Source organism: Penicillium crustosum, assembly GCF_028827405.1.
Source record: "Penicillium crustosum strain IBT 35664 chromosome Unknown utg000004l_segment0_segment0, whole genome shotgun sequence".
NCBI lineage: Eukaryota > Fungi > Ascomycota > Eurotiomycetes > Eurotiales > Aspergillaceae > Penicillium > Penicillium crustosum.
The window spans coordinates 3,820,796-3,847,968 of NW_026623125.1; the positions used below are offsets into that span (position 1 = coordinate 3,820,796).

Here is a 27,173-nt window from a genome sequence, read left to right on the forward strand (position 1 = left end):
CCACTTTTAGTTTGGGCAGATGAACGCCTCAGGCACCAAGGCAGTAACAGGCACCTCACCTCTTGCGTACGTCGAGAGCTTCCCTTCCCGAGCTTCACTCAGACACCCACCTCTGCTCCTCTTCCCTTCCAACTGATTCTCTCCTCCATCGTCATTCGATATTGCTTCATTGCTTCTCTTTTTGACAAGTCTCTCCCGTCCCATCAGATAATCCAATATGTTCATTGCACGATCAGAATATGGTAAGCTTCATGAAGGCCTCCCCTCACCGCGGAATCAACTAACAGCTTTGGACAGACCGTGGAATCAAGTACGTTCTCCGAGATTAATCCGTGTCCTTAGACAAACCCGCAGCCTGACAATGTTCCTTCCGCAGCACCTTCTCCCCCGAAGGTCGTTTGTTCCAAGTCGAATATTCTCTTGAAGCTATCAAACTAGGCTCCACAGCCATCGGAGTATGTCATACCACTCAGTTCCTCTGTGCTCTACGGTTCAAAGAATGGCCTCGAAACACTACAATGAGCGACCTTCGTACTGTTATCGGAGCGCAAAACCAAGGATAATGCGATGATGGGACCGTCCTTTCTAACACCCATCTAGGTAGCAACCTCCGAGGGTGTTATCCTCGGCGTTGAGAAGCGCGTCACATCCACGCTGCTCGAAGCGTCATCTGTCGAGAAGATCGTCGAAATTGATCAGCACATCGGCTGTGCCATGTCCGGTCTGCAGGCCGATGCCCGCAACCTGGTTGAGCACGCCCGCGTCGAGTGCCAAAATCACGCCTTCCACTATGCCGAGCCTCTGCGGGTTGAGAGCACCACACAGGCAATTTGCGATTTGGCTCTGCGATTCGGTGAGAGCGGTGATGATGAGGAGAGTGTCATGAGCAGACCGTTTGGTGTTGCGCTGTTAATCGCTGGTTATGACGAGGACGGGCCCCAACTGTAAGATATGCAGTTTTCTTTCGTCTGATAGATTTACTGACTTCTTTCCTTTGCTAGATACCACGCCGAACCGTCCGGCACATTCTACCGGTATGACGCCAAGGCCATCGGTTCAGGAAGCGAAGGCGCGCAGGCGGAGCTGCAGAATGAATACCACAAGTCTTTGACCCTTGCAGAGGCCGAGACGTTGGTACTCAAGACGCTGAAGCAGGTCATGGAGGAGAAGCTTGATTCCAAGAATGTCCAGTTGGCCAGTGTCACCAAGGAGAAGGGTTTCCGTATCTACAACGATGAGGAGATGGGCCACGCTGTTACACAGCTGGGTGGTAACCAATAAGTGCGATTAGTGTCGAAGATATCTCTTGACGAGGCTCCTCGGACTTGATTGGAGGCTAGTATCTATGTCGGGAGCAATAGAAAAATAATGACGATGCCGTCCAACGCTTACATGCTGGCCTAACTATGTCGCATTTCAGGTAGTTAGCAACTTGGAGATGGGGTGGTTCGTGAACACCTGTAGTGGTAATGTGTGGTAAATTTTGATTATGTACAATGACATGACATGTAAATAGATCCTTTGCAACGTCTAGCGGATCTTATAAACGCACGGCTTCAGCACCTTGGCCTCCTGCTCAGCCGACAAGCCAGACTCTGAGTCAGGCTTGCGGTCAACAAAGCGCTTCTTGTTACCAGGCGCAGGCGCACTGAGGGCCGAAGCGTGTTTCCCCTTGGTAGGCGCACCACCCTGCTTAACAAACACCATTCTCACAAACATCTTATTGGACTTATCCACGGATTCCCGACGAAGCATGAACCCACGAGACTGGAACACCTCCACAAACGCCGAGATATCAGTCTCGTCGGTATTGTCAGACGGCCGCACATCCTCAGCAAAAATGTCAGCGTCATCCTCGGAATCGTCACCGCCCTTCTTCTTGGGCTTCTTTTTGTCTGCCTTGCTGCCGGGCTTCTGCGCACCGATCTGAGACTTCTTGCGTTGGACCTTGCCAAATCGACTTTTGACCTCACTGACCCAGCATTCGCCCTTGCCGTCATTGCGCAAAATACGCCATGCCTCCTCGACGAACGAAACCCAGTTAGTTCCCATCAGACTCAGACAGAAAATAGCCACGTCCGCGGCGCCGTCCTCCAAGGGAAGATTCGAGATATCGGCTTTGGTGATCAATGGATCGGGCGCTGCTAGGTCGTAGCTGTTGAGCTTGATGTTCAGCTTCTTGGCGGAGGGAGTCAAGGCGCGCGCGAGCTGTGCATCACCACAGCCCAGATCGGCGAATGTGCATACTCCAGTAGGACGACGGGGGAGCGGGTAGCCCTTGGCAGGGTTGAGGGGCTTTCCTCGCCTTGGGAGCGGGATTGCACCGCGGGTGCGGATGGTCTTGATGTAGTCGTCGACCGGGTTTGAGGGCCATGACTCCTTGACCTGTCGTGCGAATCCGGCATGGTACTCGTCGAAGAGCTCAGGGTTGGTACTGAACATCTCGAGTGCTTTCTCGGAGGGGGTCGTGTAGAGGGTTTCGTTCAGGTGGCGGAACCGGGAGGATATCAGCTTCTGTCGCATAGCCTGCTGGAGAGGGGTCAGGTTCGCTGTTGGTGGGAGTGCAGGCGCAGCGGGGGCAGGGGCAGAAGCTTCTTTAGCCGGGGCAGTAGGCTCTGTCTCGGTCTTGTCTTCTGAGGCGTTGTCCTTGTTCTTCTTGTTTTTCCGCTGCTTCTTCTTGGGAGCTTTCTCCTCGGCTTGATCTGCGTCTACATCGGCGATGGTGACAGTTTCGCCTGTAGGCTCCTGGGTGGTGGCCGTCTCAGGTGTCTGCTTCTCCTTCTTTTCCTTCTTTTGCATCTTCTCTGGCTTCACGGAACCCTCTGGGCCGCGGTTTGAACCCTTCTCAATGTGCCTGCGGTACATCTCATCCACATTTCCGGCGGTGACACGGTCATTAGCACGCTTGCGCTTGTTATTCTTCGCATCGGCGTTGGGGGCATCCTTCTCCGGCTGGGATTCGTTCTTGGGCTGCACGGCCTGAGTCTGTGACTTCAGAGCAGAGCTCTCCACGGACCATCCTGGAACAGCGAACATGATCAATTTTGAAGGATTGGTTGAAAATTTCCAATGCCTTTGAAGTAGAGGAAATGGTACCTCAGAAAAAAAAAAACCTATCAAAATTTCGTTATCGGTAATTTTACTATCATATTACATACACATGGCTGCCTTAGGCATTAAGGCACTCAGCCGGGGTAAACCTCGCCTAAAAGCCTATGGCGTGACCTTGTTTGGGGCACAAAGGGAACGTTGTACGGTAGACTCCATACGCCCCTAAGCGCCCCGTAAGCCCTTGTAACCGTGAAAGTCAATGCCTGTGGGGACTTAGAAGTCTGGCTGTGCACTTAAGAGAGACCCTTGCAAATAAGTAGGTGACCATATCCCCCTTTGATGAACCACAGTGTATTGCGGGTGATCTGCGATCCTCGGCAGCTTTTACCTATCTAATCATTGTGCCTTTTAGCCCCACAATGTCCTCGCACATGTCTACTCTCCAATCTTGAGTCATTCGAAGGCCATGGCTGACAAGCCGATGGATCAGCTGGATATCCCAGCGGATCTTACTGTTGACGGTCCTGCGGAAGCCTCAACCACACGGTCAGGTCCCCGCAGACTCCCCAAGAAACGAACTAAGACCGGCTGTTTGAGTACGTTGCAGAACGCTGGAGATAGTTTCCCTCGTTGACCAAGCCTTATAGCTTGTCGGAAACGCCGGATCAAGTGCGGCGAAGAGAAGCCAATATGCACCAACTGCGTGAAATCCAAGCGAATCTGCGAGGGATATGCCCAACGGGTCGTGTTCAAGAACCCCATAGGAATCTTTGGATCTTTCAGTACTGGCCAGGGCCAAGATCCGCAGATAGAGCAACAACATATGAGGACTCCAATCCCCAACGACTATGGCTCTCAACTCCCTCCCCAACAAGCGGCAGCCGCTGCTCAGCATCCAATGTTAGCTCCGCGACCTGTTGATCCGGCAGCGATGGGATATCACTCCTTTTCGTCACAAATACCTTCGTCGAGTCAAATACAGCCGGCCAATGCAACTCAATTCTATTATCCAACAACCCAGGTGCAGCCACCAACTCATATGTGGCACAATCAGCCGATAGCTCAAATGGAGAGCACACTGGTACCGCCAAAAGCGAATGACTTCTCACAAGCACAGCAGCAGCAGCAGCCAGTTCAGTTGGGACAGACGAGCGCTGCACATAGGCCCCATTCAAGCGTACACAACGTAGGCCAAATCCCCAGCCCCATCGGCCAGACGGCTGAAGAATATGCCTTCAATCTCTCACCGGTACCTGGCCTCAACCCAATGGCGGGAAGCAGGGAGAGCGAGCTGAATCTGGTTCCTCAGGTATGCATTGCCGTGATCCCTCTGTTTCTTCCAGCCGGTATACTAAGTACTTTTTTTTAGATGATCCAGCCGCTACCAACGATATATCATTACCAGCCACCGCAAGGACAATTCCCGCAGCAATTACGACCTGATGACCAGTTTATACCCCATGAAATACCCCACCAGCCACAAGTCATATACATGGAGGATGAAAGCGAGGATTATTACGACATAGACTCGGACGATGAGATGGCAGATCAATCGCAGGCCGAAGGCTTTAACCAGTTGAGTCTCATCATGGCCTCTGCTAACCGTGACGAGCGACAACTCCGCTCCTTCACGACATACCTGAATGAGCCCAATGTGCTCGCCTCATACCGACCTACACTGGGCTCTTCTCCCTTAAACAACCCAAAGACCGCCCGCATATTTGCCCACTTCATTCACTCGACTGGTCCATCTTTGTCTATATTTGAACGGCACCCTACTGACTCCTCAATCGTTCTGGGGGCGGCTGTGCCATCTGCACAACAGGGTCTATGGGTTTATACACTTGCACTGAAAGCCTTGGAACATCCAGCCCTTCTCCAGGCGATACTTGCCGTCAGCAGCTTACACATTGCATATTTACAGCAAGTTCCCACAACAGTATCGCTGAAGCACTATCACTACGCCCTGAAACGAGTTGGTTCCGCAGTTGGCCTTCCCCTTCGACGCAAGCAAGTTGGTACCTTGGCTGCCACTCTTCTACTGGGCTACTATGAGGTGATATCTGCCGATCACTCGAAATGGAATAACCACCTGGGTGGGTCCACTCATCTTATCCGGGAGATCGACTTTGCCAAGACCACCAGAGACCTACGGGCCCATCGACGTAGAGCTCATGAGCAGCGACGTCAGTCTGGCTGGTCGGACTCGTGGTGGGGGATGCCTGGCGATGTCTCTGAGGATGATCCCTTCTCTGAGAAAGAGGGCAGCGTCGATGAAGATCTCGTAAGCGCCATTATAGGACAAGCAGTCAATTACGACGATTTTGGGTGTATTAATGATGAGAGTACGCTGCCCTCCAAAAAGCATTTTACACGCAAGGACATTGAGGTCTTCCGGATTCAATGCGATTTATACTGGTGGTATGCAAAGCAAGATGCATTCCAGAGTTTTATAGGCGGAAACAAACTACTGTAAGTCAACACCTACGGCTACTAGCAGACAACAGAGTTGCTTATCGTTAAACCAGAATGCCCTACTCTCAATGGGGTCAATGTCCGCCTCGAGCAGGCATTGGCCGTTTAGATGCCATCTACGGCTCTGCAGATCACCTGTGGCTGCTACTCGGTCGGGTCACAGACTTTGGCTTCCGTGATCGTAAGCGAAAATTGAGAACCCTGAAGGCAGGTGGGGTGGATTGGAGGCCTGGCCCTGAGATGTTCAAATTCATGGGTCGGTTCGCTGGTGGCCCACCTGGCCAAAGACCGGGACCACCTGGCGGCTTCGGTCCAGGGGGGCCCCTGGCCCTCCATCTGGCCCACCTAACATGCAGCCTCAAGGGGACCCCAGGGCTCCGTCCATGCCAGAGCCTACTGGAGGGTCTCCTTCAAGCTCTGGACCGGCTTCGGTCGACAGTCCACCCATGTACGGAATGATACCCCCTCAACCACCTCCACGCCTTCCCCGGGGATTCCAAGATAGACCGCATGAGCCTCGTTTGTCACCAGACGAGGATGACCCGGCTCACGAAATGAGTTACAAGGAAGCTGAACAGGAATGGGAAGATATCCTAGTCGCCATGGAAACATTTGCGCAAGCGCTGGGGCGCGATTTCCAACCTTTACCGGCAGATGTAGCGCCCCCAATCACTACACCGTTCGGTCCTGCCCTTCAGTACCGTACGCACACCATCGCCGTGATCTGGGGGTTTTATTATGCTATGCGTTTGCTGCTGAATCGGATTCATCCCTCCATGCCACCGGCCATCATGATGGCAGCTGGGGTCTCTGCTCCAACGACAACTGGATTCGCGCAGATTGTCGGGAAGATCATGGCAGGTATCTACTACCCGCAACGCTTTAACCTGGAAGCTGGAAGCTTGAGTCCGAACTTGGGTTCTTCGTTGACTGAAATGTCGGTACCTCTATTCTTCGCAGCTGTACAATATAATGATCACACGCAGCGAACTTGGACCATTTCAAAACTTCGCGACATCTCCCGCCTGACTGGATGGAAGACCGCGGATGCTATTGCAGGTGGCTGTGAGAAATCATGGATAGTCGCTGCAAAACAAGGTCGTGGGCCACCCTATCAACGATCATTCGCGACTGACCGAGAACGAGAAAGGGAACAAGAGCGTGAGGTAAGCATGTCGATTGGATATCCCTGGGCTAGAACATCCATGCTAATGTATACGCCACAGACTGAGGCTGTGCTGCAAGAGGTTGAGGATCGTCGATTTGTCACAGTCAAGTCCGATCGCGCGCATTGGGCTATGGGAGTCTTGGAAGAGAACATTGCGAATTTGGAAATTTAGGGTTGGATGAAGTGTACAATGCACCAGTACCTACATACATAGTACATTTATGTACATTAGGCACAACATACAGTCGCATCATACAGTAGTGCCCGTTGAAAGATGTGGCGCAGATAGGTACCTGGAAGGTACCTAGGTGTCCCCCACATTCAATATCCGACCGACCCAATGTCATCACTGATCAACTTCTGCCTGACGTTTTACCTATCCCGTACTTTTTGACGTTCACTTTTCTCCCAAGGCTGATTCTGAATTTCTGTTTTCTGTTCCTTTCCCCTCACTTTTGCCTCCCAGTGTTTCACCTCTTTTCTTTTTTTCCCATCGGTTTCCCGAGGTCACTATCAATCTCTCTCACCCGTGGTCCCTCGATAACCCCACCCTCGGTACGGAAGTCAGCCGCTCGCGTCATCCACGGTTCACCCTTCTTTTTTTTGTTGTGGAATCCGGTGATACTCCCAAATGTCTCGATACGATGATTACCGCTCTTCAACAGGGACCCTAGATTCTCACGATCGATACGATCGATACTCACGGGGTCCCCCGTGGCCGAACGACCCCGCCATGCCGAAGAGCGCTTTGAAGCGCGCCTCCGTGAGGAAGACCGATATGGCCCCCCTGCGCGTGCACGCGGGAGATTCTATGAGGATGACCATCTAGACCACCCACCCCCTGCCATGCCTCTTGTGGCGCATGACGGGCGTCGGCGCCGTGATGCTAGTCCGTCATTCCAACGTCCTCAACTTATTAGGCGGCAGTCTTCCTTGGACACTTTCGACCGCATACCCCGACGCAAAATGGAACACCTTGAGGCCCGGGACCATCGACCCCGCGCTCCCCGTGTGCCTGTCGTTGCTCCGCCTCGTCGCCATTTATCTCCGGGCCGTTATCGTGAGCGAGAAGTCTACGAGGATATTAGGATCGCAGAGCCCGACTACTATGGCGATGAAGAGTTCAGAGACATCCGTGACCGAGATATGACTGATCGTCGCCGCCGCTCCAGCAGTAATGTCCGCAGACACCGTGAGGAGAAGCCTTACCCGCGCAAAGGGAAGACTCGTGTTCCTCGTCACCTTGCTCATATCCATGCCATCATGGATCTAGGATATCCGTTCAAGGAAGAGGTGGGTGCTATTTTTCCTAGTAGTACTTTTATCGGCTACTGACCTAAGTAGGAGGATGTGATTGTCATCCAAAAGGCATTGTCGAAGGAACAGATAGATGAAGTGCTTAGCTTGAGCCGCGAGTTCAGGCGGCCTTCGCCCGTGGAAAGTGAGTAGCACCCACATCCGCATTCCCAATTATGATGAAGAGTAATATTAATTGCCTTCCTCGAACAGCCGAATACATCGGCTTATCCCCGTCTCCTCCCTTGAGGGAACGGCCACGTGAGCGGGTGACGACAGAGCACCTGCGTGTCGAGGCCTCTCCCCGCACAAGCCAGGCATTAATCGTGGAAGCATCACCCTCTAGACACAGGTCACGGTCGCGTCACCATGTGGACCAATATGAGGAGATTGTCGAGAGACCTCGAGTGCGTGGAGTCTCCCGGCGACGAGCTGTATCAGTCCATGATCATGCACCTCGTCTCTCATCTGCCGTGCAGTATATAGGGGAGCGAGAATCCGATACCGTTCGGACGGGCCCGATGGTTCTTGTTCGTCCACGGGAAAGTGACCACGACATAAGCAATTACATTCGTGATCTGGAAGAGGAGACAAGACTTCTTCGTCTAGAAAGGCAGGGTGGGATTGAGATCACTCAGCAGCGCGAAACAGATATCATTGACGATAGAGGCAATCAGGCGGAGGTTACTGAGATCCGGAGGCAGGAGCGCTCAGGTATGACGCCGCAGATTACAATCCCGATTTCATGATTCTAACATTCTCTAGAACCAAATTCTCGTATCATGCGTGCTATGATGGCAACCCTGACCTGATATGCTGTTTTCTTGCTTTTCTTCCGAAGCAGAGACTTATGATTCTATGATTTAATGTGATTCCAGTGGTTCTGGGTTGTATGAATTTCCGGATGTTTTCATGTATCTTTTTAGTCAATTTATAGGTTATTACTAGGTACAACATTGAAGTATTAACATTTAACACTCTATCCTGACAGGAGATGGCTCCTAAGAGGGAGCATGTGGTTGACATACATTTGGAGGTCTTCTAGTCGAAGGAGAGAAAGGAAAGATCGAAAATGCCCAGATGGTATACATACAAACTCATTTTATGGATGCCTGATAAGATATGTGGCGCAGGTGAGGCGGTGCAAGGTCGAGGCTTCGTCCCGCGTAGCACATGTGGTGATATCCTATCATCACTCTCATCCATTTCCTTCCATTCTCTCCTCCTTTTTCTTTCTAAATCACAAGTTCAAAATACACCAATCATGGATCGAATGCAGGCATTCGGAAAGAACTTCAGGTGAGTCCACCGTCACAGCCCCCTTACCCTGCGGATACCATTCCGCCCCCGTTGGCTTGTGATCGGTCGCTTTACTAACATCTTCTTGCCTTGTGGTTTTCTGACGGACAGTGCGAGCTTCACGCCTTTTGCGCAGCGTACTCAGCAAATGATCAAGGAGCAGCTGGGCCAGGCCGACGACAAGACCCAACTCCCCGATGAATACATCGAGCTTGAGAAGCGCGTCGATGCGCTCAAGCTTGTCCACCAGAAGCTGTTGCAGGTGACGTGAGTGATATCCCTGCTGCTTTCTGCGCCACTCATGGCTTTCTCCACAGGCGCTAACCGGCGCCACTTCTCGTGAACAGCTCCCAGTACTCCAACGAGGCCTACGACTACCCTCCCAACATCCGCGAGTCCTTCAATGATCTGGGCCGTACTATCAACGAGAAGGTCCAGCTCTTGTCCCAGGCAGCCTCCCCCGCTGAGGCACAAGCTGCCCTGACAGCCCCGCCTTCCGCTAAGCCCCAGCCCAAGACCTTCAACCACGCGATCGCCCGTGCCTCTCTCGCCGGCTCCCAGACACTCGCGCAGAGCACCGAGAGCGAGGACCCGCTTGCAACTGCCTTGGAGAAGTATGCTCTGGCCGAGGAGCAGGTTGGCGAGGCTCGTCTCGCCCAGGATGCTCAGATCCAGTCCCGCTTCTTGGCCGGCTGGAACACCACCCTCAACACCAACTTAATGTTCGCTGCTAAGGCGCGCAAGAATGTTGAGAATGCCCGCTTGATGCTTGACTCTATCAAGGCTAGCAAAAAGGCCGGTGCCCACGGCGACTTGGATAACCTGAGCGAGGATGCCCGTGCGGAGATCGAGCAGGCCGAAGATGAGTTTGTTGGCCAGACCGAGGAGGCTGTTAGCGTGATGAAGAACGTATGTTTTGTTCCCTTTTTTCTTGCTCTGGAATTCGTCTTGCAGTACTAACACTGCTTGCAACAGGTCCTTGATACCCCGGAGCCCCTGCGCAACCTGGCCGATCTGATCGCCGCTCAACTTGAGTTCCACAAGAAGTCATATGAGATTCTCAGCGAGCTTGCCCCGACTGTAGATGCTCTGCAAGTCGAGCAGGAGGTAAGTTCTCGGTGATCCTCTTTCTACATGTCCATCACATCTAACTATTTTTTTTCTTAGGCTAGCTACCGCAAGATCCGTGAGGGCGCTTAAGCGTTGTTTTGAATGCCGTGTTTCTTTTGTTATCCTTCTGCCTGGCTTTGATTTTGTCTGTTACTCCGAGCCATGGCCTTGTGTTTTGTATCTAAGCCGCTTTGCTTCTGCTGAGCGAACCCAACAGATCATTCAATCTGGATTTTTGGACCTGGAATTTGGTCATCCTATCTATATTTTCATAAAAAGCTCTATATTCTCATAAAAAGCCATATTGTAGTGAAAATGTAGAGTAGATGCCACCTTCGTTGGATGTATAGATGTCATATGGGACCTTGACCTTACGATCCACCGCCCGCTAATTCTGCCTCAGGCAGGCTAGCTCCAGGAGCTCCGACATCAACGGAGATACTCCAACTCACCAGGTCGCCTTTTTCTGCTCGCAACACACTTGACAGCTGCATACCGTCCGAGAAGGAACTCCAGATATTTGGTTCCCAGAATACGTACTCGAAATACCATCGAGCCGATCCCAATCGTGCCACGCTGCACCAAATAATCGATTACTTGTCCGTCCACCCGCGCCGTCAAAGGATCCGGACATTCAAAAACACTTTGCGCAGAGAATCTATACCATCAAATAAACGATCAGCCTCCTGCGCTCTCCGCCCTAGTTCGCCCGCTCTTCGCCCACATCGATATTCGCATAACACACCGAGTGATCCCCACTCACTCTGGGTTGTACTCTACTACGACGAACGAAGAGAATAACAAAATACCGATAAAATGGCAAACGGGTATGGTTCCCCTTCCCTCGGAGTGATGGAATAAACAATGCATACCTCCCTCGACCAATGGGTCGATGATCACCTGGTCATGGGTGTTCGCATTGTTCAATCTATCCCGCTAAGCCTCGACCTCCCGACCCTTTGCTCGGTGAGGATTATATGTTACAGTTGCTAACGCGAAATTTAACAGCTGGAGCTTGGTCATTGGCCTGATTATTATCATCGCCTTCTCGACAGCAGCATGGTTCCTAAGCCCGAAGGGCGATAACCAGACGTGAGTCCATGGTCCACTTCTTGCATGCTGGGCATCAGGCCCTGCAGCTATTCCTATAAAATTTGCAAGCTTGACAATACTGACTCTGCTATCCTCAGCCTCTTCCGCAGCACGCTCATCCTTACCTTCATTTCCTGTTACTTGATGTGGGGTATGTTTCTTGCCCATTCCCTCTATCTATCCATATCTATGATATGTGGGCTACATAAAAGATGCTAACTTATCTAATGTAGCAATCGTCTTCCTCGCACAGTGGCACCCCCTCATTGCACCAAAGCGGTCAGACATTCGACCCGATCGTGTACCGCAATAGAGGCATATCCTTTTCTAGTTCCTCATGTTTTGTCAATTCTGTCAACTGGCTTTTTGCGAGATTGTCGGTTGTGTCAATTGTCTCACCCTATTCTGTCGCAGGGTAGTATAAGATGAAGTCAAGTTTATCCTATCCCGCGGGTTAGATGGGAATGGGAACTGTTTTTTTTGCACCTGCTTAGGCTTGGTAGCGGCCTACCTGTGAAATTGGCATGCATTGCGAACTCGTGTCGGTTCGCAGCTGCTTTATGTTTTTGTATAGCTCTTCCTCTAGATGGCCTTTTCTTGGCAGCGTTTTATTTGTATGTTTTCGATTTGATCTATTTTTGTTTAGCAGTTGCTCGGTTTCCCTTTGTATGGAAAGCATTTATATCCTTTTCGGTCGCTTTTACTACATACGTAGCCCAGGACTCTGTACGGCTACGTCTATGCACTGATTGGGGATTTTGTCCAACGGATCTCTGCCCTAGAGAGGACCTAGATTTGGTGATGTATATATTTGAGCAACATGCACGCTAATAAGGATAGGTTGAGTTATTTTTATACCAGGGACCTAAGCATTCATCACAATAACTCCATTAACCAACCCCCACAGCACCAAGAATCACCTTCTGCACCGCCCACCGGGCGATTTGACCCGCAACAGCAACGGCAACAGCACGCAGATACCCACAGCCAAGTAAGATATACAAAGCCTCGATATTACTTAGAAGTACTAGGTGGGTATCAACGACACCGAGAGAAAGCAACGAAGCAAGCAAGTCAAAAAGCCCAGTCAGATAACTAGTCGGCATAGAAGTCCGAAGCATAGAAGCCGCGGTATCAAGCCATGATTCCAGGAAAGAAGAAGAAGGTGCCGAAGCCAACGGCGAAGATGACATAGCCGCTTTTGCAGAGAGAAGGGAAGAGGTTTTGGTGGCTGTAGCTAACAGACTCTGATGCACCGCGCTCGGCATCGTTGCCGCCTGCGTCAAGGGCAGGATCTGTGCTGCTGTCTGGCTGTGCTCCGGGTCGTCGGAGAGGCTACCGTTACCGTCAGACCCCCATATCACTAGCAGGATGGGGAAAAGCTTGGCGCAGCTGCTGACTAGCAGGGCGGTGCTGATCGCTGCTGGGCTTGCGGCGGTTGGAGGGGGTAGGGGCTGGATGTTCTGCAGCGGGGCCGTAGATGTCCGGCGCAGAGGCGGCGCGGGCCGGGGTGGTGGCCCCATTGATGGGCCTTGTGGTGGTGGGGAGAGGTCGGTTGGAGGGATGGCCTCGCTATGGGTTGGACTTAGAAGGGTTGCGGGTGGGTTGGCGGGGCTCTGGGCGTGTGTGATTGTTGGCACTCCGGATGGCGAGGAATGCAATGTTGGTGTTGGGGGGCCGGAGGGGAAGGGAGTGGCATCTCTTGTAGATTTTGTGCTAGGGTTGGTGTTCACATTGCTACCGCTGTCTGGGCCGCTGTATCGGCGCGACTTTGGTACCAGGATTGAGACCAGAAGGCGCACGGTAAGGTGGTGCGCGAGGGTTGCGGCGGCATTTAAGCTTAGGAAGAAGAGGTATTGGACAATGATAGGGGCGCGTGATAAGAAGGTTGTTGCGAGGGATGGATCCTTCTCGATGCGTGCCCAGGTTAGGTAGACGTCGAAGAGAAGCAGAAGAACCCCAAGGCGAATTATGGACCGCTACAAGGCCATATCATCAGCAAGTGGCTCGCGATTGTTTAAGACAGTATACCTACATCGAACTGGTTGTCGTCGCGTCCTAGCCGATTGAAGAGGAGATGTCGGTATACCTGTTTCAGGAAATGTCAGTCAGGTCGTGTCCCTGGAGACCACGCCAAATACTTACCTGAGGCTTAATGAGCACTAAGTCAATGAAGAGCACGACAAAGTCATATTCAACATATTTGTCGGCAAACCGTTGGCACCGGGGGCATTGCGTCAGGCGCACACCCTTGCCTTGGGATCGGTCATCGGCCCGACTGTAGGCGCTGTATAGGTGAGAGACCGGATAGGAACACTCAATGCAAATAGGCATTGTGTCGCATCCATAGATCTTTCGGGATGTCCAAGGGTCAAGATTGTAGCTCCCCTATCGCGATATCAAAGGCGGTGAACCTAAAGTTGGGGGGTATATGGAGTACCCCAAAGGGAAGGAGTCGTTGCAGCATAGGGAAGTGAAGTGTAGGGGATAGGGGGTTCTCAACCCACTACCATTAGCATTTCTCTAGACAATCTGCCACAATTCAGGAAGAAATACAACGCAGGTAAAAAGTAAAAATGTCGGGCAATCTCATTCATACATCATGGTTATTCATATATACATAGAACAGTAAATCTCCTGCAAAGTATGCCTTTTCTTTTACCATTATCGTATATACCTTATAAAAAAAACAGCTAAAAAGACATTGGAAGGCCGCATAACCAGTCGAATATTTCGAATATTCGTATTAGAAAAATACAAAAATTGAACTCCGATAGGGGGAATCGAACCCCCGGCTGCCGTGTGAGAGACGGCGATGTTAGCCACTACACCATATCGGATATTGGATAGAGATCTCTTTCCGGAGTAGCTTTATCAATTGGAGTTTAGCGCTCTTTAGCCTTATGTGCCTGTGCGTGGGTTCTATAAGATCCCCCTCCATCCAACAGTCCCAATTTTCTTTTTCACCTTCCTTTTCTGCTTCGTCTCGTAGGTGAAGCATTTGCTATTGACCTGGATCACCGAGCTCCTAGGCACCACCACTCACTTTTCCCCGTATGACTCGTCGGCTCCTCTGCCCCCACCCCCCCCGGCGGCCGTAATCCGAGCTGCCCTCCCTTTGTTTCCCCCTCAGCTCGACCATAGCACCGGATATCAATCAGCCGGCCTATATTTTGCCTCTACTTCTATAGGCGCATTTGAATTAAAGACTTTTAGGATAATCATCCCTATGTAGCGGGACTGCAAATCTGCCTCTCGGCCTATACACTCGGGCGAGAGCCCTGTCAACCCTAGCTGATAGCGCTCCCAATCTAGAACCGAAGATAACCAGGTCGGATCAATTGAATAGACTGATCAGACTATCTTAGCTGTGATTTGCATCAGCCGGTTCTGCTCTTCAGCGTAGTTAAGTGACTAAGGGAAAGTTTCTTTCTATACAGAACGGCGAGGCGGCGGCCCTGGCTATATACAAACATCCTCTCCTCTTGATTTACACCAGTGTATCGCGCAATCACTTCTAGGTATCTACGCCTCTCGGCTATCTTATTAAGGCACCCTGGGATTATATCCGTTGGTTCAATTGGAGATTGGTATGATCTCGGGGACGCGGTCGACTGTACATTTGAGAACCGCGTAGCCCCGACCAAGGGCGCCTTGTAACAGAAATCCTCGCTGGTGTCACGATTGCTTTGTGTAGAGGATGAGATAAACAGATAAAGTAAATTTTTTTCTGCTGGTGTAGGTGGCGCTTGTTACGGCGTATCCCGAGGTGATCGACTCCGCAGTTACGATAACAAACTTGTAGGCTTTCACACTCCGCTACCATTTGTCCTAGATACCTCGAGAAGTAACGATATACAGCATGCTAGAAATATGCATTCGTAAGACCGAGGTCATTATCCTAAGTCAACACTAATATTCGAAAAGATGTTTTCCTCCGATCCTGCTGTATAAATGTCACGGTCACCTTCGAGTGGCAGATTACCATCCAGCGCGACCTCTACCATGTCTTCCACATCCCTTTGAAGGTAACAAGGGCGGTCATATAAGTACTAGCGCGTGTCATTCGCTCCTCTCTCCAGGAGCAGTCTGACTGTGCTTTGATGGCCCCCGGCCGAGGCAGCTTGTAGCGCTGTTTTATAAACGCCCCCTTGGGCGTTAACATCAGCACCATGATCTATCAAAAGCTCCACAATGGAATCGAAACCTGCCCGTGATGCAGTTTGCAATGGATTACCGTAGCGGCCCCCCTTCGCATTGACGTCCGCCCCCCAAGCTATCAATAGCCGTACAACATCCTTGTGGCCTTGAAATGAGGCAGCAGCGAGTGAACTACCAGCAAGGATACTGTTGAGGGCCACTGAATCATTCCCTCGGAAATTGACGTCTGCGCCATGGTCCAAAAGTAACGTGACAATTTCTACTTTCCCCGAGGCGGCCGCCGCAACCAGGCTGCTGCCAACGATCTTAGAGTCATTGCATCTTCCTGCGAAGCCTAAATCCAACAGAATACGGAAGCTAGCTTCGCCACCGTTCACGGCGGCTGCATTCAGGGCCGAATAATGAAGGCCCTCATTGAGCTTAATCTCAGCGCCGTTCTGTAAGAGTAAATAGACAATTCGGTGGTGATTTTTGAACGCGGCTGCCTGGAGCGCGTTGCCAAAGAGTCCACCTCGTGCATTGACATCAATCCCTCGGTTTATGAGTGCTTCTGTGACAATGTATAGACCAAGGAGAGACGCATAATAGAGGCTGTTGGGGACATCTTGCTCTCTTTTTGATAGATCGCGCCGATTCCAGTTGTCCGGATCGGAGACGCGGAGCCAGTTAAGATAAGACGAACCTTGACTCTGATCCATAAGCTGCAAGATGTCATAAAGCAAATTTTTCGCTGACTCTTCCCGGTAGCCTGCCTGGAAAGCATCTTTTGCGTGGTCTTGCCAATGTGTCGCAGCGTAGACGAGAAGGGGGAGCTTTGTAAATGATTCGAGCGAAAGAAATTCAGGCTGATTTAACAGGAGTAGATAAGTGATGCATGCATGAGCCAGGTATTGATTTGCCGGTAGCTCCCCAATATGGAAGGAGGACAAAGCCGTTGATTTGAGCCGACTAGACATCAAATACTCTTTAACAGAGTAGTGTGCAAGCCGCACTTCACCGTTAGATATCCGAATAAGACTCGAGCATATAGTGAGAATATCCAATTCAGAAAATAGCCTGTCTTCCTCAGACAGAGCTAGGACACCAGGCTTGATAATCAGTGTCTCTGCAATTTCAGCTAATTGGAGATGTCGCACACTAAAGGCCAACCACTGAAGCACCTCGTATGCTTGTTTCTGGTATTGCGTATCTATACTCGCCAGTATCATATCGTAAGTCTTCGCCAACGTTTTTGGCATCGATCGCAAAGTTTCTCTAACACTTCTGAGGGTGAGACAGGATCTCAGATGCTGCAGTTGGCATTCCACCCAACGAAACCTAATGCCATGAGAGATAGCCTAGCAGGAGAGATAAATCAAACTTACATTCCATGAGAACCTGAAGTCAATGCGGCCTCTATTTCTGCTTTGACATGATTAGGCCGCTCTCGCAACATGGTATCCCTCGATAGAGAGTTGACCACATAGGTCCGAATGTCCATATTCACATCATCGAGAGACATGTAGATCACATTCTTTGAAACCTGTCCTAAAGCGGAACGACTGATCTCCGTAGTGTCACGACTTGTGGCCAGTATACTATATCCTGCGTGAGAGCGGAAAAGATTAGAAATCAAGCTTATGACCCCTTGCCGTTCGCCACATTCGTCTAATGCATCTATGATTAGATACACTCGGCGAAATTGTTCAGTAGCTGCATGAAGAACTTTCAACAATTTCTCTCCACGCAACCTGCCCCAGTACTCTTTGAAATCGTCACAAAGCGACCTGAACTGAATAGGGAGCTTCTCTTGTTGATACGCCAACTGAACGATGACCGAAAGCAGAAGTCCTTCCACGCTTTGTTTTTGCTCCTCGTGAAAATCAAAATAAAAGTACACAAGTCCAACGCCCGGTTTTCCGACCACGTGAGATTTTACGCGTTCGATTGCTGCAGAACAGAGGATAGTTTTACCGCACCCGGGGATTCCAGAAAGTAAGAGAGTAGAAGGCGAGTTGAGCCAGCGGTTGAAGCGTTCTGAGTCCACGAGCCACGAGCAGGTAGTCGGCTCATATAGTTCACATGCCGTTCTATGATTAGTCGACGGGTCAGGTGCGGAAAGCAACTGCAAGGCTTCATTGAATTGTAGTTCTGCGTATGTTAGAACTAACGTTCTATTAGAGAAATTTATGGTAGTTAGACTTGACCGACCGGTTTTTGCGATACCTAAATGATCAATACCGATCTGCAAACTCTTGATTCTCTCCGTGATTGCTCTAGATGTCCTCCTGTATAATCAACGTTAGGGTCTTATCAAGGGAAGGGATTCGTGAGCCCACAATTGAATATCTTGTAAGATAAGGCTAAGCGACATCTTATATCGCTCAACTGCCGCAAGGGTCTCGCGCACTTCCTTTTCGTGAAAGGGCCAAGCTAAGGCTCCTTTTACTTTCGATCTCCTATCGCTGTTCAACCTTGCCCTTAGAGGCACTAGCACCTTTTCAAGGCCAGCCATAATTCTGGCGAGAGCCTCAAGGCTTCCAGTCGGGGGAAGCAGATCTTCTTGGGCATGAGGTTGAACTAGCTCTTGCAGCGTTGCAAGGACAACGGTGGTATCGCGTATCTCGGCTGATAGCTTTTTTTTATCGTCCGATGCATTTACTGTATCATTGATATATTTCACTAATGAAGTAGTTAAGCTAAGAAGAGCAGTAATGCTAGCCGCAACACTTAAAGGGTCTGTCATGATGGAGCGTGCGAGGCTAGAAGTTACTGCTGCTGGTGAGTTGCACTCGCTGCTAAAAGACAAGGGGGAAAATATGTCTTCCTTGAAGGGCGAACGTCGACACTGGTTGTTGACGGAGTTTCATAAAGACCTGAGGATCGCACCACTATGGATGGTGCCGCCCCAAACGTTCACGGCTGAGGAAGACTTCCCGAAGTCCCACAACCGAATTCGAGATGTAAGATCGTAGTCACGAGGCTGGAATAGTGGGTTAATCAAAGATAGATTGGATGATTAGGGAATTAGGTTCTGGACTGGCAGTATGGAAGGTATTTCTGTGTCAGTTATCTGCCTAACAGTTTGGGGCCAAAGTATCTGTCAGCCTAAAATCAATCCGCGGCCCGTGGACCTCGTCAATGTGCCCCCGTCTATCTATCACCCCACCTTCACTCACTCAACCATCGGACTCATATCATCGCATCCTTTTACAACTTGCATTTCCTGTAAGTTCTCCCACTTCTGTCTTTGGGTAGGTACATCACAGAGATTAAACTTACATTAACCGGGCTCATCAATCACCATTATTAGACAATCAGTACATCTTTCCAACCGAGACCCATTCTTTCTTTCAGTCCCACACCCAATAATCAGATGAGCTGTTCAAAGTGCGGTTTCAACAATGTCTCGACGGCGGCCACATGCGAGAAATGCGGAGCTGGATTGGCGGTCCCAGGTTACCGACTATCCAATGACCCTAGAGAATAATAGCGCCTGGCTGTTTTAGCTGTGAAGGTGGATTATTGAATACGGATATGTGTTTAAGAGTGATAAATTAATACCATGGGAGAAGTAGGCCATCTTGGCTACTGACAGTTGAAATAGTGATTCTCAGATGAGTTTAACCTCCTGTGATTCCTCGTCCACCTGTCTGGTCTCAGAGAGAAACAGTGTGTCAACCCTTGGCTTGTTCTCGTCCGCTCTGACCCCCCCTTGCCCTATTATCACCTCTATCACTCTAGTCTCCAGGCTTCTCACTCATTTCACCTATACTCACCTATCACGGTGTGAGAGCGTACCGTTCTAGACAGTATAGATCTATCTGCCTTTGTTATTACTATCAAGAGACAAGGTCTCACATTGGTTCCCGTTTTCTTTTTGCCGCTGAGAAATGTGACTCTTTTACTTTACATTTTGCTTATGAATTAATTATACCCGACCAGGTTGCCGATTAAGTACACTCATACCCGATATCTCAGACATGAACCAGTCAGCGTAGATCCTTCTATGAAGAGTATACAGTTAGGTCACTAGTCACAACGGTAATTCGGTACAAAAATGTTCTACGAGCAGTTTGATAACTCCCCTTTTTATTTTTCATTCCACAAACCTCTCTGTACTTTGCCCCCAAACCGGCTTTGTATTATTAGTGGTTGTATCACAATTTCTTGAACATATAACTCTGCCGCTAAGCCAAGTGGAGGAGTCACCGGTGAGCTAGCCTGTAACCTGAAGTCAATCCATCAGGGAGGAATTCTCGCGCCGGTCTTGCATAGGGTAGACGGCAGCCTTACTCGACTGATGGAAACCTGTTGGTGAAATTGAAGGGGGAAAATAGCCGACATGGGAGGAAATTACGGTGCACCTTCCTGACCGGAAAAGGCCATCACTGCAGGTGCACATTTTACGAGCAATTAAGCCACCTGTTCACAATTGTATCGCGATTAACTATATTAGCTAGTATAAAATTACAAAAATAGGTAGATTGATTCTACCTTTCCATCGCCAAAATATTTCTGATTGCATCTTGTAGGTGCTTTCCAGTGATACCAATCTGTGTGTCGTCATAGCAAATAGTTAGTTTGATTATTTTTGAAATATTGGAAGGGGCCACAGGGCAAACATACTTGAGGAGGGCTCATAATTGATTCATGATCACCATCAACGACATGAATCACGACGTCACGAACAAGACGTTCCCATCCACATGGGCCGAAAGAGCTTCGGGGCGTGGTTTGCCAGTCTCTGGTGACCGACAGTGGCTTTCCATTTGGGACAGGATTTTTCTTTTGGGCCATCAAAAGCTGAGTAGCTTCTGCGACCTTAAGCGGCAGCTTATCGTATTCTCCTTTGCTGGCCCAGATCTGCATCACATAAGGCGGTTTTTGGGTCTGCTTCATCGGCTTGGGGACATAATTTTTCAACGCATTCAAAGAACCAACAGTATGTTCCTTGAGCTTCTGCGGCATGTCGATATCGGGCAATCCCTCTCGTTTGATGGGGGCATACAAGCCGGTGAGTTCAACCGCTTCCATAGTTGGCGATGGCATTCCAGGCATGCCATTGGGGCAGGGGCTGTCAATCAAAAGGATCCCTAGGATAGTTTCACCCTCTTCGAGCAACTGACGGGAAACTTCGTACGAATACATGCCCCCAATGGACCACCCGCCAAAGATGTATGGTCCTCGTGGTTGGATGCGGCGAATCTCCTTGATGTACACGGATGCTGCACGCTCCATAGTCCACCCACTCGGTGGGAGGTATTGCAGGAAGGGAGACTCAAGTGTATATACAGGCAAGTCACTGTAAAGTTGAGGAAGGTTGATGTATGATCCTGGATATCCTGACCCTGGGGCAATCAAGAAAAGTGTAGGTAGACCAGAAGTAGGATTGCCTTGTAGAAGCCGACCCATTTTGCTGTACTCGGGCCACGCTTCCAACTCAGGGGTGATCGTTTCGTGGCGCAGGGTGGGCTTAGGAGCCGAGCCGTTCAACATTTCGCACATGGAACTGACTGTCGGATGGTCACTGAATACCGAGGATGGCAGCCCCTTTCCAGTCATATTTTGAAAACTTGCCAGGATACCCATGGACATCAATGAGTCTACTCCCAGGTCCTTGAACTCAGTATCATGCTGCAAATCGGACATTTCGCATCCAGTTTCCTCAACTATGGCATTTAACATCATTTCAAATTCAGAAATTGTCGCATTAGATCCACCAATGGATGATCCAGAAGTTGATGAGGATGTTGTTGGGGTAGTATCATCCAGCGCTGGGGTGCTATCTCCGGAACTGGATGATGATTCCAACAGCATAAGATGCGCTCGGAGCTGGGACAAAGTGGAATCACCATCAAAAAGAGTTGCGGGAATCGGAAGACCGGTCTTGTTTTGAATGCTGCTCGTAATCGACACTGTGAGGAGGGAATCAATGCCAAGTTCGTCAAAGCGTGCTTCCTCCGGGATCGTAGACGTATCCATTCCAACTTCCTCTGCAATTATTTTGGCCACCCGGAGGAACATGTCATCAGAGGAACTCGTAGCTAACTTTGGAGGATATGTGATTTTTGACACGTTGGAATCCAGGCCCTCGGATTTTGCTCTGAGCTTCGCACCCACAGAGCCTCCAAGAAGGCGATGTAAGAGGTTGAGCTTGATCTGTTGGAATTTGAGACCAAAGCAGGTGGCAACAATTTCTTCTCCGTCAAGAAGATAAACATCACCAATCCACATGCCTTTCTTCTTAGATTCCTTCATACGAGAGTAGATTCCATAAGGTTTTGCCGTAAGGCGATGCTGAAGAAGTCGAAGATTTTCCCAGCCGCTTGAAATGTAGGCTGTGTCCGTTGTCCCGCTGAAGCCATTATTCAGCAAGAACCCAGCGAAGTGAATAATCCCATCAATGGCATACGGCGAAAACGTAAATTGCCCGTGATCTGACGCGGCTGGAAGATGTATTGTGCCGCAAGCCTCATTGCGCTGACAGTCAATGAAAATATCCGTGATGCTGTGGTACTTTTCATCGTAATCAACAATAGACGCAAATATCTTGTAAAGTACTTTGCCGGGAATGCGACAAATATCCTGGCTTTTTTCCATGTTCGCCAGCAGTTTCATTCGTTCTGAAATAATGTCTGCGTAGCGAGACCATTCACGCTCCCATCCTTCACAATCTCCAAACTGCACCTTGCAAGTAGAGTGACTGACAGGATTTCCCTCTATTTCCTGAGATCCGATAGATACATGTACTGCGTCACAGCCCAGTGAGATGCGAGACTGAACTGAGATCTGCATATCGGGACCAGAAGACGAGACGACCAACGGCCGGAAGATGTCGATGTCGGTCACCTCAATGGCAGACCCAGCTTCCACTTTGTTTCTGTTGCAATAGAGCAGCCTAGCCGATGTCACAGACATGTCGACGTACACTGAACTGGGGCAAAGATTGTAGCCATGAACACAATGACCCTCAATAGCTGCCAACAGCTGTTCCTGTTTTGGATCCGACACGAATAGCATTGTCGAATCTCCACGGGGATCAATCTTTTCCTGCTCCACAAATTGAACACAAGTGCTTAGAGGCTTCTGGAATCCTTCCTTTTTGAACGTGCCCTGAACCTCGGCATCTTTGAGATCAATGTAAAAATCTTGCGTATCAAAGGCGTAAGTGGGCAAGTCCAGTAATTGGAGATTCGGTTCCCACCCCTGATAGAATGCGGACCATCGGATCTCTTTTCCTATCCGATAGAATGTGGCAAGGCTTTCCGAGAGCGACTTCCAACAATCAGTTCCCCTTTTAAGACTTGACATGAAGTTTGTGTGGCAAGTGTTCGTTGAAGTTTTGATCATAACCTGGCATCCAGACCCAGGCCCACATTCAAGCCAAATATGTCTTTGATCATGCTGTAAGCTTTGCACAGCCCCAGCGAAATTGACTGGCCGCCTCACATGATGCATAAGATAGTCGGGCTCAATCAGATTTCCTGCCTCAATCACTTTCCCGAGCAGCGAAGATAGTACAGGGACTGCAAGCCGAGAGAAAGATACAGACGTGATAACTTCTTGCAGGGGTAGGAGAATTGGATCCATCTGAGCGGAATGAAAGGCATAAGGAACCGCCAAGAACTTCGCTTGGATGCCTTCTTTGTCCAGGCTGCATTGCAAATCTTTGAGATCTGCCTGAAGTCCACTGATAACCGTAGAGATTGGCCCGTTGATACAAGAAATTTCACACGATGCAAATGAAGCGCAGTATTCTTGGGCCTTTTCCAAGGACAAGGACGTGATAAGCATAGCATGGGTGTTCGTGGAGCACTTCGCCTGCATAAGTTCTGCCCGCATCCCCACAAGGAAGATAGTGTCGGCAACGGAAAGCGCTCCCGCGACACAGAGCGCTGAGTATTCACCCAGACTATGGCCTACCACCACGCTTGGAGTGATTCCCCAGCTTATCCAGAGCTCTGCCATTGCGATTTCAAATGCGACCAATGATAGTTGCTCAACCACTGGCAATACCGGGCTGCTTTTGTCCTCTTCCGTCAAGTATTCCAGGAAACACGGAAAGCCGAGCCCCGTGGAAATATTGTTGTAGGATATCAGAGAATTGCGAAAGTCGACACAGGAAGCGAATAGTGCTTTAGCGATTCCCCGAATGTCTGTGCCTTGGCCAGCAAAGCTGAAAACAATATTGGGAGGATGACGATTGTTTTGAGCCTCGGAATTATCTTCAGCAACCTGCTGCATCAAGTGTTTAATGCTTGTGGCAGAGTACGATGCTCGGAACGGATGATGCAGGCGCCTGGACGTCGTTGTGTACGAGAGATCAAGCAGAGAAATGTGATCCTCATTTTCTTGGAGGTAATGCAATAACCTGGTTTTATTCCCATTCAAAGACTTCAAGCTCTTGGCGGAGAGTACCACTGGAAAGGACGAATGAGACTGCGTGTTTGATTTTGAAATCTTTGGATATTCCTCCAACAGTAGACTTGTGTTTCCTCCCTATATCTCGTTAACTGAAACTCAAACAATGAACCAAGAAAATCAGTGGATGTGACGTACTGTTGCATTGAAGTTGTTGACCATAATCCGTCGCCTCCCTTGGCCAGATCGAGATTCAAATTCTACGTTTGATTCTGGAATGCGAATGTTCATCCCGTCAATGTAGTTGAGCTTATTATTTAGTCGGCTTTTGATGCCGACATGAGGAGGAATTTTGTTTCGTTGAAACATCATTAACGCCTTGATCAACGATGTAATTCCGGCAGCCTAAAGAAAACAAAGATATTAGCAAGGCCAAGAGTATTCGAAATGAAGCACCAAACATACAGCTTCACTATGTCCAAGGTTGGCTTTCACTGCGCCGATATAAAGGGGTCGCTCCGATTGCAAGCAGCTGCCAAACGTACTTGCTACTGAGGCTACCTCGATGGAATCTCCTGCCTGGGTTCCTGTGCCATGCAATTCCACATAGTCGACGGAAGACGGCGAGAGACCAGACTTGCTAAGCACTGTCGACAAGAGTTGCTCCTGAGCACCTTGATGCGGATGTGTGATGGATATCGCCTCTGCCGAGTGGTTTGTAGCTATACCTTTGACAGTGCCGTAGATTATATCATTGTCGGCTATTGCTTTATGCAGCGGCTTTAGAATGACGACACCCACGGCTTCCCCTCTGCAGTACCCATCTGCCTCATCATCAAATGTCTTGCAAGATCCAGTGGGAGACAAGAACCCCCCTTTGCTGAGCCCGCGAAACATGTTTGGTCCGGTCAAGATATTCCCCCTCCTGCGATGGCCATATCACAATCGCCAGGACGTAATGCATTGCAAGCAATTTCCACTGCGGCTAGACTCGAGGAGCAAGCAGTATCAATGCTGTAGGACGGTCCGTCCCATTTGAAAAAGTAATTCAAGCGGCCCGGACCAAACGCTCGGATGGTTCCTGGTACATAGTAAACATCCGGATTTTGGCCTGCATTTGACTCTCGCCAGTCATCTGTAGTCTGTCCAAAGAATGTCCCAACCTTCCCATCATAATCACGGCTGTATCCAGCCTTCTCCAGCGCTTCATAGGCTGTCATCATGAGCAGTCTCTGGGTGGGATCGGTTTGTTTTGCCTCCCGCGGAGACATAGAGAAGAGATTGGTGTCGAAGGAGCCAAGTTGATCAATCAAGCAGGCGTGTGGGGGAGAACCCTTGCCTTGGGTATCGCCGTACGGACCAAAATATTTGGAGGCATCGAACCTCGCATTGGGAATCTAGAACCAGAGCGTAAGCTACGAGCACTAGCATGGGCCATGTAAGGTAATGAATTCTCACCTGAGTGTGTAAATCTCTTCCTCCCTCTAAAGCGTTCCAGAATTCTTCCAGGCTACTTCCACCTGGGAACCGGCCGGACATACCAACGACGACTATGTCATCTTTGTATGCTGTCTCACATGTCGCATGTGACTGGGCGGAAAAATGATTTTCAAGGAGAGTGACCCCTTGAGCTACCAGCTCTTGACAGATAATTTTAGTTCCCCAATTAGGCCCTACAACTCGCATATTTGTTGTTGAACCCTTCAACTGCGTTGCTGTATGGCTGATGATGTTTTGGTATGAAATTGGCGCCTGGAGGATATCCTCGAGACCTTGGGATAGTATACTCATGACAGAGCGACCCATGTATGTCCTTTCAGTTGCTGGTGAAAGCATGAACATGCTGGGCCGCAATTGTCGGCTGCCAGTACTGGCAGGTGCAATGATACGGTCGATATCGGGAAAACTTAAATGTCCGGCATGGAACGCACCGTAGATAGGAAGAACAACCTTTTGAATATCTGCAAGCTCGTGCGACTGGGCCAAGAGCTGTTTGACTGTAGAGGGTGGGCCACTGATGGTGCAACCCATAGTTGAGCTGGCGCTGATGTACGAGTGTCGGGTGGGGGAATTTTCTGTTCATAGGACGGCACACATCAGCACTTGGAACCTAATATTCCACAATTCACGTACATTTGTTTTGTGGAATGAATCGATGACAGTAATCAAATCTCTTCTCGAGACACCTCGTATCAGTGTGGACCAACTCGCGGAGTTGTTCTCGATAACCTGAGACCGACGATGGACCTCCACGGCCAAACGCAAAGCCACGCAGACAATCTGAGTTCCGAACTCGACTGAGTCTTCCCAGCTGTTACAGGTGGCTGCAACAACAGCTGGTAAAAAGCCAGTACAAAGTCCTAGGAGATAAGTCCGGTTATTGGTATCAACTAGAAAATTCGAATTTTGGTTCAAGAATCTGTGAAAAACCATCAGTCCAGTTGACCCCATTGAATATAATTCCATATAACCAACAGTTGAAACGAACACAGTTGCGCTATGCAAAGCAGAACTGTGGAAGTCATTACATTCTTTTCCTCTGCCGGTACTTGGGCGATTAGACCCGTAATAGAATCTATAGTAGCAAAGGCTCTTTGCTCTGTCGGCCGCAAGTGCCTAACCTCGTACTTGAGAGCCGAGATGCTCGCTTGTAAGAAAGGGTATAGCAATTTTGCATGATGAGCATCCTGAAGAAGTGATCTGAGAAAATTCGCCGGCTCCTGCGATTGATCTGTAAAAAGGAGGAAGTTGTTGGACGCCATGGCAGATGTAGTGACAGTCACAAATTTCACACTGCCTTCCCAGGGTTCGGCAGATTAAGCATTGGGAACAATGAGTTTCGCAAATTCGTGCTTGTTTATGTACGATAGCTATTGACAGAGTAATAAAATAAGGATCTTCATATAGCGGATCCATTCCCTACTGAACAAACACTAATACGCACTTGTAATTTAAATATCCACTATATAGATTCCACCTTTGATCTACAGCACTAAAAGCCCAGCTAACCCTTCAGCTCAAAAGTTCATTCAAGCACAGAAGAGTCCACAGAGGAGTAAAGTCGAACTATCGATCGTGGGTCTAATCGGATATGCCATTTGGACAGCTCCACACCCTTCTGGATATTGTCCCGGGAAAATTGTTTACACAAACACAACACCCTTTTTTGTTATACGAG

The 27,173-nt window shown here is 49.6% G+C and overlaps 12 protein-coding genes across 12 annotated transcripts; 7 read left to right on the plus strand and 5 right to left on the minus strand.

Moving 5' to 3' along the window:
* Positions 1-97: 97 nt before the first annotated feature.
* pup2 (proteasome core particle subunit alpha 5) lies at positions 98-1,386 on the plus strand. The gene is made up of 5 exons (XM_056878218.1): positions 98-242; positions 298-310; positions 377-455; positions 601-944; positions 1,002-1,386. Exons 1-5 carry the CDS (start codon positions 218-220, stop codon positions 1,279-1,281), a joined length of 741 nt encoding a protein of 246 aa, XP_056726798.1. The 5' UTR covers positions 98-217; the 3' UTR covers positions 1,282-1,386.
* A 144-nt stretch (positions 1,387-1,530) lies between these two features.
* On the minus strand, positions 1,531-3,036 carry N7487_010489 (25S rRNA (adenine645-N1)-methyltransferase; the record flags this gene model as incomplete). The annotated part of the gene is made up of 1 exon (XM_056878219.1): positions 1,531-3,036. The coding sequence occupies one exon, from the start codon at positions 3,034-3,036 to the stop codon at positions 1,531-1,533; it is 1,506 nt and encodes a 501-aa protein (XP_056726799.1).
* A 481-nt stretch (positions 3,037-3,517) lies between these two features.
* Positions 3,518-7,047, plus strand: N7487_010490 (uncharacterized protein; the record flags this gene model as incomplete). The annotated part of the gene is given in 7 exon segments (XM_056878220.1): positions 3,518-3,647; positions 3,699-4,360; positions 4,421-5,523; positions 5,580-5,905; positions 5,917-6,692; positions 6,753-6,830; positions 7,003-7,047. The coding sequence occupies 7 exon segments, from the start codon at positions 3,518-3,520 to the stop codon at positions 7,045-7,047; spliced, it is 3,120 nt and encodes a 1,039-aa protein (XP_056726800.1).
* Positions 7,048-7,325: 278 nt separating this feature from the next.
* N7487_010491 (uncharacterized protein) lies at positions 7,326-7,523 on the plus strand (the record flags this gene model as incomplete). Its single annotated transcript, XM_056878221.1, has 1 exon — positions 7,326-7,523. One exon carries the CDS (start codon positions 7,326-7,328, stop codon positions 7,521-7,523), a length of 198 nt encoding a protein of 65 aa, XP_056726801.1.
* A 17-nt stretch (positions 7,524-7,540) lies between these two features.
* On the plus strand, positions 7,541-8,802 carry N7487_010492 (uncharacterized protein; the record flags this gene model as incomplete). Its single annotated transcript, XM_056878222.1, has 4 exons — positions 7,541-7,987; positions 8,039-8,135; positions 8,204-8,704; positions 8,756-8,802. 4 exons carry the CDS (start codon positions 7,541-7,543, stop codon positions 8,800-8,802), a joined length of 1,092 nt encoding a protein of 363 aa, XP_056726802.1.
* Positions 8,803-9,254: 452 nt separating this feature from the next.
* On the plus strand, positions 9,255-10,489 carry N7487_010493 (BAR domain-containing protein; the record flags this gene model as incomplete). The annotated part of the gene is made up of 5 exons (XM_056878223.1): positions 9,255-9,289; positions 9,401-9,556; positions 9,637-10,198; positions 10,265-10,396; positions 10,457-10,489. The coding sequence occupies 5 exons, from the start codon at positions 9,255-9,257 to the stop codon at positions 10,487-10,489; spliced, it is 918 nt and encodes a 305-aa protein (XP_056726803.1).
* Positions 10,490-11,215: 726 nt separating this feature from the next.
* Positions 11,216-11,804, plus strand: N7487_010494 (uncharacterized protein; the record flags this gene model as incomplete). The annotated part of the gene is made up of 4 exons (XM_056878224.1): positions 11,216-11,226; positions 11,408-11,491; positions 11,590-11,642; positions 11,725-11,804. 4 exons carry the CDS (start codon positions 11,216-11,218, stop codon positions 11,802-11,804), a joined length of 228 nt encoding a protein of 75 aa, XP_056726804.1.
* Positions 11,805-12,381: 577 nt separating this feature from the next.
* N7487_010495 (sterol homeostasis protein ARV1) lies at positions 12,382-13,825 on the minus strand (the record flags this gene model as incomplete). The annotated part of the gene is made up of 3 exons (XM_056878225.1): positions 12,382-13,470; positions 13,527-13,580; positions 13,637-13,825. The coding sequence occupies 3 exons, from the start codon at positions 13,823-13,825 to the stop codon at positions 12,382-12,384; spliced, it is 1,332 nt and encodes a 443-aa protein (XP_056726805.1).
* A 1,718-nt stretch (positions 13,826-15,543) lies between these two features.
* N7487_010496 (uncharacterized protein) lies at positions 15,544-18,377 on the minus strand (the record flags this gene model as incomplete). The annotated part of the gene is made up of 4 exons (XM_056878226.1): positions 15,544-16,969; positions 17,017-17,782; positions 17,843-17,919; positions 17,971-18,377. The coding sequence occupies 4 exons, from the start codon at positions 18,375-18,377 to the stop codon at positions 15,544-15,546; spliced, it is 2,676 nt and encodes an 891-aa protein (XP_056726806.1).
* Position 18,378: 1 nt separating this feature from the next.
* On the plus strand, positions 18,379-18,606 carry N7487_010497 (uncharacterized protein; the record flags this gene model as incomplete). The annotated part of the gene is made up of 1 exon (XM_056878227.1): positions 18,379-18,606. One exon carries the CDS (start codon positions 18,379-18,381, stop codon positions 18,604-18,606), a length of 228 nt encoding a protein of 75 aa, XP_056726807.1.
* A 1,518-nt stretch (positions 18,607-20,124) lies between these two features.
* Positions 20,125-24,892, minus strand: N7487_010498 (uncharacterized protein; the record flags this gene model as incomplete). Its single annotated transcript, XM_056878228.1, has 4 exons — positions 20,125-20,187; positions 20,261-24,133; positions 24,194-24,400; positions 24,461-24,892. The coding sequence occupies 4 exons, from the start codon at positions 24,890-24,892 to the stop codon at positions 20,125-20,127; spliced, it is 4,575 nt and encodes a 1,524-aa protein (XP_056726808.1).
* An 11-nt stretch (positions 24,893-24,903) lies between these two features.
* Positions 24,904-26,026, minus strand: N7487_010499 (beta-ketoacyl [acyl carrier protein] synthase domain-containing protein; the record flags this gene model as incomplete). Its single annotated transcript, XM_056878229.1, has 2 exons — positions 24,904-25,392; positions 25,454-26,026. 2 exons carry the CDS (start codon positions 26,024-26,026, stop codon positions 24,904-24,906), a joined length of 1,062 nt encoding a protein of 353 aa, XP_056726809.1.
* Between the last annotated feature and the right edge of the window lie 1,147 nt (positions 26,027-27,173).